The sequence below is a fragment of the Camelus ferus genome, chromosome 11 (assembly GCF_009834535.1).
Source record: "Camelus ferus isolate YT-003-E chromosome 11, BCGSAC_Cfer_1.0, whole genome shotgun sequence".
NCBI lineage: Eukaryota > Metazoa > Chordata > Mammalia > Artiodactyla > Camelidae > Camelus > Camelus ferus.
The window spans coordinates 8712299-8730319 of record NC_045706.1 but is presented as its reverse complement, the minus strand read 5'-3'; the positions used below and the strand labels follow the sequence as shown (position 1 = coordinate 8730319).

General features: G+C 52.3%; 2 protein-coding genes across 3 annotated transcripts in view; one reads left to right on the top strand and one right to left on the bottom strand.

Moving 5' to 3' along the window:
- The window catches only part of HTRA1 (HtrA serine peptidase 1), a 49553-nt gene extending 32713 nt beyond the window's left edge, over positions 1 to 16840 (top strand). For both annotated transcript variants that reach the window (XM_032490728.1, XM_032490729.1), the window contains 6 exons: positions 9628 to 9822; positions 10759 to 10791; positions 12707 to 12821; positions 13460 to 13517; positions 14978 to 15073; positions 16127 to 16840. In XM_032490728.1, the coding sequence (XP_032346619.1) occupies positions 9628 to 9822; positions 10759 to 10791; positions 12707 to 12821; positions 13460 to 13517; positions 14978 to 15073; positions 16127 to 16280 (651 nt within the window). In that variant the 3' untranslated portion in view covers positions 16281 to 16840. The remainder of the gene's footprint in view (positions 1 to 9627; positions 9823 to 10758; positions 10792 to 12706; positions 12822 to 13459; positions 13518 to 14977; positions 15074 to 16126) is intronic.
- LOC102510211 (60S ribosomal protein L28-like) lies at positions 10863 to 11810 on the bottom strand. Its single transcript, XM_032490730.1, has one exon. The coding sequence runs from the start codon at positions 11293 to 11295 to the stop codon at positions 10897 to 10899; it is 399 nt and encodes a 132-aa protein (XP_032346621.1). The 5' UTR covers positions 11296 to 11810; the 3' UTR covers positions 10863 to 10896.
- Positions 16841 to 18021: the final 1181 nt, after the last annotated feature.

Below are 18021 nucleotides of genomic sequence, written 5' to 3'. Positions count from 1 at the left end.
GATCAGGGGACTAGAGTTGCTTAGTTTTTCCTTTTCTGCTCAGTCTGAGGACCTGGACCTTGGGCCTAATGTAAACTTATTTCCCAGTGAGTTCATTAGGGCCCCCCAGAACACAAGCTTATCCTTGGGATTAGCTGATTCCTCTGCGTATTGTCTACGCCCCTTGTTGGCTTTGGTTCTTTGAGGTTCCTGGCTGTGCTCTGGAAAGCTCCAATTTCTTATGTAGTTTATCTCCTGAGAGTCTAGAGGTGCACAGGGTTCATAATGAGCTGGTCACCTTTCATTCATGGCAGGATGGGGGCAGTTTCCCAAAATGGGTTTTCTAAAACCATCCAGACCACCTTCTATGGTGAGGCAAAAATAAGGCCTTCTGGTGAATTGAGGACCGATTGTTCTAATAAATGTGCTAATTAACAGGTCACTCTTGTTCAGTAGGGCCCCAGAATCTGATAACGAGAACATGTGACTCATGGTTTTTCCCTCTTTGCCTTGGCTGCCAAGCAGCTCATAGAAACTGTTGGCCCTGTGGCTAGAATATTCTCTACGCCCCATTTTATGTTGTGAATATATATGAATTAACTTATTGTAATAAGCCCTGTGTCATTGACCATCTCAAGTTATTTTTACATAGAGGAGGTTATACATCTTTAAAATTTTTTTTTTAAAGAATGATACATCCTGGACAACTTCCCTGCATATGGACCACACGGGCTCTAAGCGGTTGTAGGGGAGCAGCGTGAGGGGAGCCACTGCGCCTTCAATTCAGTTCCGCAGATACTGAGTGGCTGCCATGTGTTGAGCACTGAGCCTACCAAACACAGTGAGACCGTGGCCCTTCCCTTTGGGGAGCTGGTGGGTATAAGTTGCCCCTTTGTCCACCTAAGCCCTGAGCCTGCAACTTTACAGATGCCTGAAAACCAGGCTGCATCCAGAGTCAGTTAGCTGCCGTCCTTGGCTAACCCCAGATATTGGACTAATCCTCCTTTTGAGATTCTGATGGCTCTTTTAAGATCTGGTTTGTTTATTCTTTCATTTATTCACTTTCACATCCGTTGATTTTCATAAACATTTCTTGGCCAAACAACGTTGTAGCAGCAGTGGCCAACTTGAAGTCGCGGATAAAAGTAGAAGGCTGACGTCCGGAGAGGACCAGAGTCACACTTGATGAGACAGTGCTTTTCCTCCTGCAGATGCCACCGAATATATACAGTCACTGGCCGCTGGGCTCCCGTATAGAACTGTTGATATTTTATGGTTTAAATAACAAGCATACGGGAATAGAAATGCCGGTGTTTCTTGATACAGCTTAAAGGGGAGTAAATATTCTGGTGGTTTTTGTAAACTGGGGAGGAAGTGTGTCTTATTTGCTCTTTCTCTTTTGTTTTTGTGCAACCGTCACTCCCTGTTCTTTTTCTCTCTTTGCTTCCATCTCCCCCACTTCTCTTCTCTCTCCCACTTGAATCACGGCCCCACCACCCTCCCATTCTTCCCACGTCTTCCCTTCCTCCCCTCCCTGTATGGCAACTAGAGAAGTCACTCTGGGGCAACGGGTGCTGGTAACTCTTGATGACACCGTTCTTCTGAGCTCTGTGTGTGTTGTGATCTCCGTGCCGTGTAGGAGAGCCGTCCCGCCCTGGCCCCTCGGCTCACCTGCTCACTGCAGCCACCCTCCCTTGGTTGTGCCCTTGACCTTGTCATCACTGATCTCCACCTTCTCTGATCTGAATCCCAAGCATCTCATTCTTGGTCCATCACCTTCTCACCAGGCCTGGCTGCTTGGTGGGCATGTGACCCCAGCACTCACAGGCCCTGTGCTCAGAAGGGAACCCCGCTTGACGGTTTAATTCTCTGAGGTCTCCGTTTTAATTTTATCTTTGAATTTGTGTTTTGTAAGTGAATTTGCTGAGACAGTAGAGTGTGTGCTGGGGGCTTGGAGCCCTCCCCAGGATGGGTTCTTGGCTTCCCTGCTCCCCAGTGCCTGGGACCCCTGGCTACACACAACGATCACTGCCACCCTCTTCCCCCAGGGAGTGCAGGCACAGGAAAAGTCGGATTTGAGTGCAAACACCCTATGGCATTTGGGGCAGCAGATAGTGGCAGGGCTCAGGTGGATGATGCCACAGGGCATTTTCCCAGCAACGAGGCAGGGACAAGCCTCTCCCACCCCATCCAGGGGCCTAGTGCATCCTGGTGCAGAAGGAAGTTGCAGTGCCCTTGGGGGTCATCCATCCTCTGTGAGTTGGGACAGTGGGCCCTTGGGATGGGAAGATGCCTGGCTTGACTTCCCTGCCCCTGATCGGGCACAGTGCATGGGTCTGTCCAGGAGCTTGGTGAGCAGAGCCCTGAGTCTGAGGCCCCTGGGTCTGCATTCCCTCCATGAATGTGTTTGTGCCCCAGGGAGCATGACACCAACCAGCAGATGAAAACATCAGGACGGATCAAGAGAGAGAATGTGGAAGAAAAGAAAAAGCTTTGTATTTTAGTTCCTTTAATGGTACTTTTTATGCACTTTATGAACAAGGGGTCTATACTTTCATTTTGTCCTGGGCCCTGCAAATTATGTAGCAGATTTCTAGTTCGTCTGGGTCCACTGATCTGCCCACCTTTCCACAGCCCCTCGCGAGCTCATGTCCCTCCTCGCCCAGACTGATCTCTGTCTCTCAGGTCAGTCTTAGATGCTCACAGCCTCCTGAAGTCCTCCGAGGTCTAGTTTGTTGTACCTTAGGAAGCATGCAAGTTCAATGGGTCTGCTTGCTGAGTAGGGGGCACGTGCTGTTTTCCCCCACTGTATATATTTCTTTTTTTTTTTTTAAAGAAAATGAAATGTTAGCATAACTCTTTCCAGAAGACGCGCTGAATCACTTAGCTGAGTCTCAGCCAGTTACTGCAACATTAGCCTTTGAAGCAAATTTCAGCCAGCACCCAGGGCCAGCCTGGGAGCCCCAGCCCCTTGAAAATGTGTGTGCCAGGCAGCTGGCAAAGACAGTGGCGTCTGCAGATTGAACAACAAAAATATTTTTGTAACAGGAGCACTTATACTTTGCAAGGAAGAGAAAGAGCAGTGGACTTGCATCATGAGGTTAAAAAAAAAAAGCTGCCAATTTTTCTTCTAGTTTTATTGGTCTGTTTTATTGCTCCTCTCTCCCGGTTCCAGGGAGTGAGGTTGCGATGAGAGGAGGGCTCAGGGCTGTGAGACAAAAGCCAGGGTGGCCAGAAGCTGAGATGTTGATGGGTCATGGCTTTTAGGTCCTCTCTAGATGATTACTGGCTGAGCCAGCGCCTGGAGGATTCCAGGAGTCCCCTCTCCTCTTGCAGCTGTAAGAGTTTGCAGGGATCAGCTGACCCCGTTGCGGAGTTGTATGGAAAGAGGTTTATTAAGGACTCAGGGGCCTGTTTTGATCTGACCAGTTTAACCATTTTCTGCTAATAGGGTTTTTGGGAAATCTACCAGGTCTTCTGGAGAGATCCCTCACTGTCAGAGCTGCGATGACCCCGACTTTAAAAGCGGTAAAACTGAGACCCAGAGAAGTTGTCAAGTGGCCCAAGGTCAGAGTGAGTTAATTCAGATGTCCTGCTCCTTGGGACTGGGCGCCCCCAGGCTACGTGGCAGCCACGGTGGTGTGTATGTGTGTATGTGTGTGTGAATGTGTGCAGGTGTGTAGTATTTTGTCTGTGTCTTCACTTCTGCACTGCCCTTTGTTGACGCTGGAGAATAAGCCAGAAGGACCCGTCAGCCGGGGGCCTTACTCAGCACTATGGTTTCTTCCCTGCGGGCATCAGCAGCTGTGACGCACCTTTGGGGGAGCCCAGGCCACACAGAGAGCCGGTGAAGCCGCCAGTGCCACAGAGGCCTGCCTCCCCCACCCCAGCCGGGGCTTGTCTGAGGATATTTCAGGCTCCCATCGGGAGAAAGAGCGTGGCCGGGGCTCCCACCCTGAGGACTTACCAACTCAGCTTCCTCTGACTGGCCTGTCTGGATTTTCCTTCATCTCCGCCGTGACCCTGGTGTGTCCTCTCTGCGGCTGTCTCCCACCCCGTGGAAAGGTCTGGCACAGAGCAGCTCTTTTTTGATGGCTGGCTGCGTGCCCTGAACACCTGGGCTGTGGGCAGAGTGGGCTGGCGAGAACATGTGGAGTCTGGGTACCTCCACCACCAGCAGTGGTGGGACTGTCAGTCCCGTGTCCCACCTGCCCACGGCGCGGCTGGTTGTGAAGGCCGAGGGGGTGACAGGGCACGAGGCATGGAGGGGGTGAGAGTAAGGGAGGAGGTGCGTCTACACTGGCCAGGCCCTGCTCGGGCCGCTCGGATCTTGCGCTGACTGCCGTGTGCAGCTGTGACCATTGCTCTCCTTTGAAGCAGACTTCTCTTGCTCCCACCCCACCCCCGAAAAACCTGCATGAAGGACTTAGAGCCCTTTCGAGAGCCCTTTTGAGACCACTGGGAAAGGAACCATTTCTTCCTAGGCTTTGGTGGACTCCGATGGCGGCCTACCACGCGGCCTTCCTCCTCCCTGCTGCCGCAGCCCTGAGTTAGTTTCAGGTCCACTCCTGACCCCACTCCATTCCTAATTCAGGCAAGTCCCCAGAGGGCTAAGGCAGTCATGGGGGCCACAGTCCCCCTCGCCAAAGGGCAGTTGAGGGTAACCTGATGACTGGACAGTGGCCGATGACCCAGGAGGAGGACTGTGCGGGGCCCTTCTGGAGTCTCAAGCTGTTCGAAAGAGATGCAGTAGGGAGAAAGGATCTTGTTACTTCCATGGGGCATCTTCACATCCTCAGGAATGCCTGGAATGGTGGTGGCCCTCTTGTGACCGTGAGAACAGGCTGCCGTCGGTCAGATGGAAAGATGGAGGAAGCCCCTCCTTGACCTTGTCCTTGAGCCTTTGAAGTGATCAGCCCTGCCCCTACCCTACCCTTGAACAGGTGAAATTTACTCCATTTCACTTTGGGTTTTCTGTTACTTGCAGCGGGGAAAAAAAAAAACCCTAATTGATGCACCCAAAACATTTTTAGTGTTGACTTCTATATTTAGCCCTTAGGGAAGATTCTAGGCTGAGTTGCCGTTAGGGAGGGAGATGGATGTTATCTCTTTTTACTGCTCTGTGTCCTCCTGGCTTGTATGTATCCCTGCCCATCAGACAGTAAGCCTGGAGGGCACGGGTGGGTTTCATTGATCTTTTGTGTTCTCTGTGCCAGGCCCCAAATGGATGCTCAGGGGATGTTTGTTGAGAAGTTCTGTTTCATGTAGGCAGGGTTTCGTGCTGCCAGGCCCTCTGGTGGTTGTTCTTTTGTTTGTTGTAATCTAAACGAATGGTGAGAGCCTTCTTTACTCATGCTGTGCGCCAACCTCTTCTAAGTTTTTGCAGTAAATCCATCACACAGTTAGTATCCTGCCTACAGCTCGTGTTTAGTAACCTAACACGGACATGGTATGTCTGGAGTCCACACGCAGGACGTCTGACAACCTCATCTGGGCTGTTTCTCCCTCGACCAGGGTGGCGTGACCGACAACCCGGGTGCTCAGGGGATCCGGGTTCCCTTCCAGGCCCTCTTGTTGGCTGTTCCGTGAGGCTGTGTGTTTAGTACAAGTGAGCCACTTGCAGGCTGAGGTGGGTGTGCATTTTAGCCTAGACTTCCCCTCTCCCCTGCTGGCCTCCCAGGCTCTTCCCTCTCTTGAGCAAGAGCCCGAACCTTGAAAACTGGCAGTGTGGTGGATTCACCTTGGGATGCCCTTTGTCCTGGAAGGACTGGGCCAGCATGAGCTACAGGCTCTCCTGGTGAGGCTCCGGGAGCCTCGGGGTTTAGCTTCTGCCCCCGGGAGCTCTTTCACGTCGCTGCTTTGCTGCATCCCCTGCCCCCGCTCCCCTGCAGTGGCTGGAGAACCTGAGGTGATGCATGCACGTGCCCGTTCTTCCTCCTCCCCCGTTGTTCCTCCCATCTGCCAAATGGAGGATGGATGTCTGCACTCTTCCTTTGTAGGCGAACTGCAAGGCTCCAGCGAGATGCTGAGATGTGGGAAGTGGCTGTCAGGAGAGGGGCTGGCGTCTCCATGATGGCCTGTGGCCTGGCCGCTTCAGAGGGAGACTCAGACAGAGTGTCTGCAGCCGGAGCCTTGAGACGCCTTTGATGTGGGTGGCGCGGGAACCAGCTTGCGGATGACGGCGCAGGGTTAAAGCAGGAACGCATGGCCCCGGCGTTTCCCATCCACGGATCAAGGCTGAGGCGTGCCTTGGCGCTTCCAGCCATATCTGCATTTCATCTCCCCCAGGTCCCCTCATGGAGCATGTGTCTAGACAGCTCTGGAATAACATGCTCAATTACCAAGTAGGAATTTGGCCAGCGGAGGTATAGCTGCGCTGAGCAGACAGGCCAGAGGTGAGGACAGAGGCTCAGGATGAGCCCCACCTGGACCTGGAACAGGCTGGAGAGCCTGACAGTCACGGGGCCGGCCGGCACCTGAGGGGAGCAGGGGCCAGACGGCTCCCATAAGGCATTTTGACCTCACGAAGAGCCGTAAATCTGGCCTGGCCCACACCTCTGTCCCACGTGACTCCCTTGTAACGATTTCTGCCTACAACCAGAATTCCAGGTTAACACTTACAAGCAGAGAGGTGGGGGGCCTGTTCTCTTATTTAGCCAAGCTGCTTATGAGCCTCGAGGAGTCACTACTCCTCTGAGCCTCACACATCCGTACAATGCGGGGAAACACGCCCCAACTGCCCGGGTGGTCATGGAAGTGCTTTGTCACCTGGGAGGTCAGAGATCATCCCTTTCACACCAATCCAGGCTCATGTTCTAGGAATCCCGCCTTGATGTGTGTCCACTTGCTGATTTCTGTCTTAACGATTGTCCTTCAGAATCTATGAGACGTTTGAATGAATAAAAACTTAAACTTGCTGTTGCCATCGGTGCAGGTTTGGCTAAATGACCACCTGTGATCCGAATTTCCTCCCCTTGTGTTCAAGTGAGGACTGGTTCTCTAGGAGACTCTGGGCTCTTATCACTGGTGTCCGTTCATCCAACCCTGCCTGGTCACTTTAGTGTGGACGACTTCACTGCGCCGAGCCAAGCTTGTCCACAGGGTTCTCTGGGCCTCGTTACTGGTCGCAGGCTTGGCCCTCCCACAGCTGAATGACATGCAGGCCCTCGGGGTTCTCCTCCCCTCCTGGGGGTCTCTCTGTCCTCACAGCTTCTGCTTCCCCAAGAGCTTCTGTCTTCTCTCCACATCCCCTGGGCCTGAGCTCAGACTTGGAAGAGAGGAGTTCCAGAGGGAACTGTCTTTAGGCCCCTCTGCCTTCTAAACCCCCTGAGAGACGAGGGCCTGGCTCTGGCCCCCTTCCTGGGGGGAGGAGGTGGAGTGGCAGGCCGGGGAATTGAGACCTCCACAATGAGTCCTGCCATGTAACTTTCTCATGTGCTTCCAGCTTGTGGCTGAGCTGATGTGGGCTGGGCCCACGTTTTTGGGTTTGAACTTGACCTCTTGTCTTGAAGTTGGTGGAAAGCAACTAATCCTGGGCAGCCTGGCAGATCCTGCCCAGGAGACTTCACCGCTGCGTCCCCTTGCCCACCCCTCAAGCCCAGCCCTGAAGGCCATTCCTGGGCCCTGAAGAACGGCAGTGTCCATGGTGGGCCTCCCCCAGAGTGGCCAAGTGCACATCGCCAGCCCTGACTCCTGCCCGTCCACCCGCTGTGCCTGTTGGATGAAGTCATTCTTGGCAAGGGCGGCTGGCGCTGGCCCAGGGTAAACAGGCCGGGCTGAGCTCATTGGCGTGCTGCTGGACTCTGATGAGCTTGGGGAGGGGGAGCTGCAGGCCTCCCCTTCTAGAGCAGCCCTACGTGCTTCAGCCTCAGGTGACTCCCAAGGGCGAAGTGTCACTGTCAGGGCAGACCTGAGCCGCCAGTCTTCTCCTGAGTGGAGGGCTGGATGACATGGACTAGCTGGCAGGAGTTTAGTTGGTGGGGTTCCCCCCACTGAGTCTGCACAGACCCCAATGTTAATAACAATAACCAACACACCTGATGCTTACCTGTCCCACTTACATGATGCTTGGTGGAGCCAGGTGTCAATCAAAGAGCTGCTCAGATCTTAAGTCACTTAATTCTCACAACAAACTGATGAGGAAAGTGTGCTAAATTATACCTGTTTTCCAGATGAGAACACTGAGAGAGGTTGGAAGCTCAGGCCCAGAGCTAATCAGGCCACCTGGCTCCGGGTCAGTGTGCTTGACCGTGGTGCTCTCCTGGGAGGTCTCCCTGTCTGTGATTTGAGGGGCAATCCTCTTATGCAGCCCCCTAAAGTTTTAGGTCTTGGATCCTTCCTTCAACATCCCTTCTTCCTCCATGAGTTTGACTCAACATGTTCCTGACCAGCACCTTCCTTACTGGGGACTGCAGGGGATCTTTGTGGCTTGGTATCGTGTAGTGGATGAGAGAATCTGGGTTCAGGGTTGCTGTTTTAAGTCCCTGGCCTATCACAAGTCACTCAGTTGCTTGGAGACTCCATTTCCTCATCTGTTAAATGGGCCCACCTCATGAGCTGGTGTCTGCTCCACCCCCAGCAGAGGGGATGCTGAGCTCCACCCACCCTATCCTCCCAGCCCCCTCTCCTCTTTCCTTCTTTTTTCGAGGCGGACAAACATGAAGATGCTTGTAATTAGCATGAGGCCTGGGCTAGGTCTTTGCTTTCTGGGCTGGCCCTCATTGTTCAGAGCAGCTGCTCATTTTGACTTGGGAAACAAAGGTGAAAGGAACTTGGTTTGCTTTGCTCCAGGGAGGAAGGGAGGGAGGAGAGCCTAGAGCCTTCGGATGGCAGCCCTGCTCTCCTCAGCCCTGGTGATGCGAGCTGGCTTTCTTTTGTCAGTTTGGGTCTGAACACTAGTTTGGGGCTCCTGACTGCCTGGCTGCCATAGGACACTGGGGATACATCAGGCTTTGTTGGGTTAATCAGCCCACTTGGGCCCAGAGCAGAGGGGGTTGATGGAAGACTGTTCCTGGTGAGGAGAGGGCCCATCTCTTGGGTCTTGGCATCTCAGGGCTCTGGATGCCTTGCTGCCCCCAGCCCCATCCCTGCCCCTGCCCAGGACGGCATGTGCTCAGCACAGAGACGCACCGGACTGAGTCAGGGCAGCTCCGAGCCTGCACAACTCCCGCTTCTCCAGGCCCGGGACGGATGTGCCTATGATAAGTGGGGGCAAATCCAGTCTTTCCCTCCACCTGGGGGTGTGGGCTCCGGGTCCTCCCTGGGACTTGACTCTCTGAGACCACTGCAGTCAGGCTTGCCCCAAATCTTAAATTTGTCCCCCTCTGTCTCCCAGTCTCAAGGTTTGAGAGCAGGTCTGTGCTGATAGCTTCAAGATGTGCCGAGACCCTGAGTCGGCCTCCAGGGTCCTTCCCACGTCTTGGCGTGCGGCTTCAGTGCTCGCTTGACCCACAACAGCTTATGACGCGCTGATTATCTTGGGTGGGAGGGAAGTTAGTCCTCAGCCGGGAAGGGATGTGAGGCTGGACCTCGGTTTCCTACAAGGCCTGGTGAATTCTAGCGGCCCTCACTTCTTGGTGTTCCACATCTGTGCATTTATCTGTTCCATTAACTTAACCAAACGCAGCAACGCCAACCTTGTGTTTCCAGGGAAAGCTGCCCGTGCTACTGCTTGGCCGCTCCTCCGAGCTGCGGCCGGGAGAGTTCGTGGTCGCCATCGGAAGCCCGTTTTCCCTTCAAAACACAGTCACCACTGGGATTGTCAGCACCACCCAGCGCGGCGGCAAAGAGCTGGGGCTCCGGAACTCGGACATGGACTACATCCAGACTGATGCCATCATCAATGTGAGCCGGCTGCTGCCGCCCATGGGGGTCGGACGGGGTTTGGGAACCAGGAGTGGAGTCGGGATCCCCAAGGTGCTTCCAAGGGGTTCCCTTTGAACCTTTAAAGCAGACAAGGCCGAGGGCTTGTCCTCAGCCTGTTGGCAATTTCCAGGGACTCCTGTGATGGTCACTTTAGTTTGCTAGAGCCTGCAGCCTGGAGGAGCTCTCCATCCTTCCCCCACCTCAAAGGTCAGCGGCCCCTGGTCAGAACTACTTGTGCAGCTTGGTGGCAGGAGGGACACTCACCTTGGCACAGGCTCTGTAGCCCCCAGAGGTGTTTGCACTGCTTTGGGGTACAGTCTGAGCACCAGGCCCACCCATTCAACATCTAATGAGGTCAGGGATAATCCTGCACAATCTCATCAACGGAATCTTTTTTTAAGTCACATTTTTCCACTTCAGCTGTTTCCCTGTAGGACTGACATTTCTAAAAAGCATTTCCCCTACATCTGTCCACTAAATAAGAAACACAGCGTGTTTTGTGCATGTGCTGCCTCTAATAGGCTTTATTCCCAAACTTTCTTGTGATCTGCATGAAGTAATGAAAATAGGACAAACCTGTGGATTTCCAGTCCCAACAGCAAAGTAGGGGGTCACACAGGTTAGTGGGGCGGGGAGTTCGGATGTGAAATGCCGTGATACGGGAGCAAGTGGGCCGGAGCCTTTTGCCGAGAAAAGATGTGTTGGGTGTTTTAGGGAGTTTGTAGTTGGCCTCTGGGCTTTGAAGCAATATACAAATGTATGTGTGTATGTATGTGTAATCTCCCATTTATGGCACATCTAAAATTTTCTGAAAGTTGTTAAGGTCCTTTTTTTCCAGCAAAATATTAGGTTGACAGTAAATTGGACCATGTCATGACGTGAACTCATAACCTTTTAATTTTTGCTTAATTTCAGTATGGAAACTCTGGAGGCCCATTAGTAAACCTGGTAAGGCCTTTAAAAAGCTATGCACATGCTTTTTTTTTTTTTGCTTTCGCTTTCTTTTCTTTTCTTTTTTCGGCTGACATCTTTATTGCTTTTGGGAGGGGGTGCTCAGGAGCTTTTGGTGGGGCGGGTCTGCTTCCTCTTCACCATCACCGGCTTCTGGCTGTGCAGGATGGCTCTGGCTCTGCGGATGGCAGCCACGCGCAGATCCATGCGGATCATGTGACGGATGCTGCTGAGGGTGGCCCGAGCATTTTTGTTGGTGGTGGTCCGCACACAGAAAGTGGCTGGCTTGGGCTGGCGGGACCTCTGCTTCATCACCACCAAGACACCTTTGCCGTCGGCTGCTGGCTCCACGCCCACCGTCTTGCGGTGGATCAGTCCCTCGTAGCGGAAGGAGTTGCGGGCCTTCAGGTTATTGGGTTCGGGGCTGTACGCCTGCTTGCGCCTCTTGATTAAGAAGCTGGAGCAGTTCTGCACGACTGTCCGTTGCAGATGCGCAGACATGGCGGCAGCTCCTCTCTTTTCGGCGGCCGGAGACGGTCTTTTGCTTTCTTTTCAAACATGAGCTTACCAAAGCACATCATCAAATTCTTTTAAAGTGAAATCTGTGAAATTTAAAGTGAACATACCGTACCTTGCAAATTACCCTTACCTTTTCTGGAAAGAGTCAGGCCTGCTGGCATTGCAATTGGAAATGTTATGCCAGTGGAATGCTTGTGTTACAATATGACAAGCAAATGCAGTGGAATTCAGGTCCAATCCAGGAGAAGCTAAAGGAGCTCGTCTTTATTTTGAAGGTGTCAGCAGTCCTGGCCTATCCCTGAAGGCATGTTCCTCAAATAAAGTCTCCAGGCTGCGGAGGGAGCTGGCTCGGCTCATCCACAGTCTTTGTCTTGGCTGGGAGCCCTCCCTTAAGACCTGGCTGGAACGAGGAGTTACCCAGCTCACAAAGATGTCGCCTAAGCTTATATTTAAACTCATAAGCACACAAAGGGAAGCCTTGGAATCAGACTGTCAGAGCCGAGATCACCCATCTCAACTCTCCTTTACAGGTGGTAAAATTGAGGCCCTGTTTAGCCAAGCCCAGGATAGCAGTGCCACCTGGCTGGTCCCTGGAGCTGGGGGCTGAATTCTCAGTGCTACAGGAAGTGTGGGAGGAGTGACTTACACTCTCCTGGCAGTTCCCTGTTCTAAGCCTGAGCTGAACAAACCTGCAACAATAGTGTTCGGAATAATGGTTGGATGGCGTGAGGCGAGGCTTTTATTCTGGGATCATTTCCTATGGTGTGGCGTTCACTCGACTGAGACTTTATCTTGAATCGAAGCACACCGGGTAGATTGGCTTCCTCCACAATTTAAAGCTACTCGGTGACACGCAGAGGAAATGAGACACAATGTGGCCCCTCTGCCTCCTGCCAGCCCCCGCAGTGCCCCTGAGGCTGCTCTGAGATGAGGCTTTGTTTTCCTGGTGATGGAGCGAGTCTGCCCTAAGCACCAAGGTGGTTTCTCCCTGATGTCAGCAGAGGAGTCTTAAGAGCATTAAAAATAGAGAAGCAGGAAGGTGTGGACATCACCTGAAGGACTCTGGGGGTTTTAGAAATGTATTTCTGGTCAAAGGAGCAAATATGCACTTTGAGATTGTTTGATGCTGCGCTTGCATCCTGGCGATCACCGAGGTTCCAGTCTGAAGTGGGTGTTGGGTCTTCCAGTCACTGAGTATGGCTTATGCTGTGCAAGTCAGGCCTTTCCATCTACGACCCAGCAGCCTCCTCCCTCCATTCCGCCCACCCTACCCCACTCGTTCTGGAAAGTAGCTCTGAGACTTCCTTTCATGCAAATCCTCCATTCTCTTTGGGTGTGGAGCTTCCGGTCAACCTTCCCGGATTCAGTCAGCTGTTTCCATCTTGCTTTTCAGGATGGTGAAGTGATTGGAATTAACACACTGAAAGTGACAGCTGGAATCTCCTTTGCGATCCCATCTGATAAGATTAAAAAGTTCCTAACGGAATCCCACGACCGACAAGCCAAAGGTACAGCAAGGCCCAGGCAGTCCACAGGAGGTTTAGGCCCAGGGCTGGGCTGCCCCTTGGGGACTTGGGGCAGGGCCAAGGGCACGCTTGAAGGTCAACCACGCTTTTCCTATCAAGAAGGAAAGGAATGCACACTGTAAGCCCCTGGTATTAGGTCATAGATGTTTGACAACTTTTGACCTACAGTCGTGACTGTTTTTTAGGGTTTGACCTAACAGGTATGGGGCATGAGCCTAGGTGATTTCTGTACATCATTTTACTGCATTATTGGTTATGTCATTTAATTCCTTTGCCCAGTCAGGTGGGAATTATTAGTCCCATTTTACTGATGAGAAAACTGAGATCCAGGAGCTCCTTCATTCTGCAAACGCTTATTGACCCGTCTGCTCGAGGTCAGGTTGGGGGTTCAGGGCTCATCAGGTTCCCTTGCAGGCGTGATGTTTACCTTCTGCCTGGAGGAGGGAGGAGGCAGGCAGGGGGCCCAGTCAGGAATTCGAATCACAACGTGAGTGCCTCCCCCGACGGCCCTGACCTTATGCTCCAAACAAGGGGGTTGGACCCCATGGCTCCTGGTGTCCCGGGCACAGCCACCAACTGGGCTGACCTTCTCTTGTCCTTTTTTTTTTCTGTCACACCAGGCAAAGCCATCACCAAGAAGAAGTATATTGGCATCCGAATGATGTCTCTCACATCCAGGTGGGTCCCAGGACCTCCGTGTCTGTCTGTGTCTTAAATTTAAAACAAACATGAACTTCAGAAGACTCTCACTGGCACCCCTGGAAGAGAAACCTTACTTTGCCTCCAGACAGCTCAGTTTCTGGTTAAAATCAAGTACCATCAGGAAAGAGAGGAGGGGCCATTAGCCTTGGCCTCTGGTTTTATCTTTTGTGTTTGTTTTGGGGTTCTGAGTGGGTCCTTCCTTCTGGAAGATTCTGCTCTCCTCTTCGAAGGCAGGCCGGGGTGCTGGGCAGTCTCCCTCCTGCTTTCCTTTCATCACTTGTTCTGTTGAAACCACATTCCTGGAGTGCCCCCAGCACCTCCCTCAGCCCCAGAGCGCCCTGCCTTTCCTGAGCTCTGCCGCCTGTGGGCTGTGCTCCTGGAATGCCGGTCAGACTCAGCATGACCGATGGCTTGTTTTCCTGAGCTGATGGAAGTTGTGGTGTGTGGCTGCCAAGCTTATAGCACTGGTGTTTTAACCTTGGTGGAAAAATCTGGTGTAATCGCAGGAGTCCTGAGACCTAAGGACCTGCTTGAAACTGTGGTAGGTAAAGCTGGCAAAGAGCAGAATGTGTTAATATAGAATTAATATCTTAATTATTATAATTACTTACCTATTAATTAATTGTGAACATAGGACTGTAGTTCAGATACATATGGTGGTGCCTTTCTTAGCACTCCAGAATGTGGGCTGATTTGCCAAGATGGCACTGTGAATCAGGTCTTGTCCTGGAACTCTGGTCTGGAGACGGAGGCGTAGGGAGGGAATACAGGCCCCAGGATCCAGGTCCCTGGGTCCTCATCCCAGATCTGCTACTCCCTGGCTTGTGACCTCGGGATGACCTGACCCCTGAGTGCCTCAGTTTCCTCCTCTCCAGGTGAGGGTAACAGTGCAGGCGTCTTGGTGTGTGGTGAGGATTGAGAGATCTCATGCGTGTCAGAACTCGGATGAATGGGTGGTGGCCGTGATCACTAGTGGTCATGGTGGTAACACCCCTTACTAATCACGTGATTGCTCTGTGCCTGGCACCGGGCCAGGTCCTGGACCTAAATAATCTCATCTAATCCTCATGACAACCCCATGTCATTATCCCTGTTTTGCAGGTGAGAAAAACAAGGCACAGAGAGGTTAAGCAACTGCCCAAGATCACACAGTGGGAAAGAGGCAGAGCTGGGGTTCCAAAGCAGGCCAGCTGCTATATTGTACTGACTCCTTAAGCTACTGTCAATTAATTAGTAATAATAATGATAAAACAGTTCCCTTGCTGTTACCTAGTAAACTGTGACACTAGTCAACAGGCAATTTAAAGTGGAAGTGAAACCCTTGAGGGATTTTACCTTAGAATCAGGGACAGGAGGAGAAGCCAGGCAGGAGCCCCGTCTCAGCAGTGGAAGGCCTGTTACTTAATGTTAACACAAGTGCTTTTTCTCCTGAGCAGCAAAGCCAAAGAGCTGAAGGACCGCCACCGAGACTTCCCAGATGTGCTTTCAGGAGCGTATATCATTGAAGTAATTCCTGACACCCCCGCAGAAGCGTGAGTTCGCCGTTTTTCCCCCCTTTCCCAATACCCCTGTGTTTCCTGGAGGCAGTGGGGTGAGAGGGTGGTTCTTTTCATATCAGCTCAGGTGACAGTGAGAATCCTTGACAAAGTGGTCAGACATCCTTGGTCAATCCTGCCGGTCAGGCCTTCCGACCTGGTTCAGCTTAGGACTCATCAGCAAAAGGGTGCTTCCTTTCTGCAGAAGTCCTCTTCATGAGCGGGTATCAGATGGAAAGAGTGAAATTGGACTTGTTATGAGTCTCCAGGATGGGCCTGGCTGAGGAAGGAGGGTTTAGGGAGAAGTGTCCCTGAGACCTTGGACAGTGATCCCACGCTAAGCTTCTGGAGGCATCTCCTCCTGAAGCCTTCTCTAATTGTCTGTTATCAGTCAGGCCATGCTTGTCCATACCCCTCAAAAAGTAACCCAGGGAACATCAAAGTACGTGAAAAGAAGTAGCTCAACTCACAGTCAGGGTTTGTTACCTGGTTTCACGCAAAGAGAGAAGTGCCAGACCAAGGAGGGGCCAGCTGACTGTTTCCAGCCATTTACAGAAAAGGTTTGCTGACCCCTGTGCTAGACCATTAAGGACCAAAACAGCTTATTTGATGCTGTCATACAGAAGAGCTTAAGTTTCAGCAACAAGAACACAAAGCGGGTGTCTCACAGTAGAACCATCAGGCCATCCCTGTGGGAGCTGCTCTGAGTTGTGACCCATCACAAGCAAGTTGGCCACCGTCATTGTAGGTGGTGGAGGCTTATATCCTCACCCACTTTGGGATCATTCTGTGATAAGGTCACGCTAGTGTTGGTAGGCATTTCTGCAATGGACATGATTGATGATTTGGCCCAAAAGCCTCAAAAGGAAATAATGCGACCCACTGGCGGTTTAAGCCATTCTCACATAAGCTAACTGCCACCCCACTCTGTTTGCTCTGGGTTTTTAGGTTGTAAACTGTGCCCCTGTTGATGTTAAAGCTGATCCCCTCTCATGGAGTTAGACCAGGAGGAATGGGAACATTACGATTGTGTTTCCCTTTGTGTTGCAGGGGTGGGCTCAAGGAAAATGATGTCATAATCAGCATCAATGGACAGTCGGTGGTCTCCGCCAATGACGTCAGCGACGTCATTAAGAAGGAAAGCACCCTCAACATGGTTGTCCGCAGGGGCAATGAAGACATTATGATCACCGTGATTCCCTGAAGAAATCGACCCGTAGGCAGAGGCATGAGCTGGACTTCATGTTTCCCTCAAAGACTCTCCAGGGGACGCTGCACGATGACTCTGGGCTGGTGGCACCAGGGTGCCCAAGACTTTTGACTGCTATGTTGCTTGTTCAGCAGAAACACTCTGGCCAACGAATCCTTCTTGATAGTTCGCAGGCAAAGCAAATGTAATGTTGTAGCCCCGCAGACAGAAGCTCGCCCTTCTGTATCCTATGTATGCAGTGTGCTTTTTCTTGCCAGCTTGGACTGTTCCTGCTTGGACAGTCAGCATTTGTCTCCTTTAACTGAGTCGTCATCTTAGTCCAACTAAGGCTGTTGCTATAACGTGTAGATGAGAGCAAGGTCCCATGGAAGCCAGAATGGTACTGGGCGCGTTTGTGCTTTCCTCCAGGTCAGCCCCCAGAGGAAGGAGATGCCGAGACCGCGGGAGGGTGAACGCTGGCTTCCCAAACGGCCAAAGTTGCCTCTTTTAGGAATCTCTTCAGAACTGGGAGCACAATGACTTGGAGTTTGACCTATTAAAAATACTTCGTCATACTTTGCTTTCTGGTGTCCTTCTTTCCCGGAAACAGCTGGTTGCAGTCTCTTTGAATTGATTGTAACGACAGCGGGCTCCTCATTAACCGCATTGTCCACGTGGGCTGAGCCCGAGGGCCTATCAGTTACTTCAGAGTCATCCTAGGGGCTCTGCCAGTGCTGTGGAAAACTGCTCAGCCACCCTGGCTTCACGGAAGGGGCCTTGAAGACGGTTGCACTTGCATCTGGAGCTTTTCAAACTAAAGAGGGGCTGTCAGCCAAGATGTCCACACTTCGTGCCGTTGGTCAGCCAAGATTTTCTGGGCCTCTGCTCTGTGCCAGGTACGGCACAGGGCTGAGTGTAGAGGGGGAAATACAGAGCGGGACCCCAGAGCTTCTGTTGAGAAAGCAGGTCTCTTCCTGAAAGGGAGATGGTTCAGGAGACCAGGACAGGACCCAAGAACAGCCTTAAATCCCTAGAAAGCATAGGCTAAAGCTGATTCCAGTTGTCCTGGGCTCTGAAATAGAGCTAGACCTTAAGTCTTGGTGGGGTGGGAGCAGGGCTCCTGTACACATGCCCTTGAACAGGTGCAAGCTTAAGCAACGGTGGGCACTTCTATCTCTGTAAAAGCTTCCAGGGAAGCTGGACCCCAGAAGATGGCTGCAAAACTTAGCTGGGAAGTTTGCACAGTTCTGAGTCCCTGTGGGGAAGCACACACTGCAGGGAGGCTCTTTGCAGCAGAAGCAGACGCTGAAGGCTTTCTAAGCATCAGCAGTCAAAAGGGGGACCTTGGACAGGATGGAGGTTCAGTTCTCTGGACGAGAGCTTAATCCTTCCCCGACCACTAGATCTCTCAGATCCGTTTGTAGCTGGCGAGGCCGTGGGAGGCTGAAGGCCCAAGTGAAATGGAGGCGCAGCAAAGCCAAGCCCTAGTCAGTATCGATGCTCAGCCGCTGAGCAGCGCGGTTCTGTGGAACCCGGTGCACCCCTTTGCGCTCTGCTTAGATGGCCTCGTGGGGTCAGGAAGGAGTCAGCAAATCTCTTTCCTCCTGGCACGGGTTTTGCATTCCCTCCCTCCTCACTGAAGGTGGTGACTCAGAGAACGGCTTGTGGCTTCAGGGGTTCATGCTCAGACGTTTTGCCTGCGGGCCTGCCTCTCTGGTGGTCCCCGGGGCTGAGGGGCCGCCGCAGGTGGGGAAGA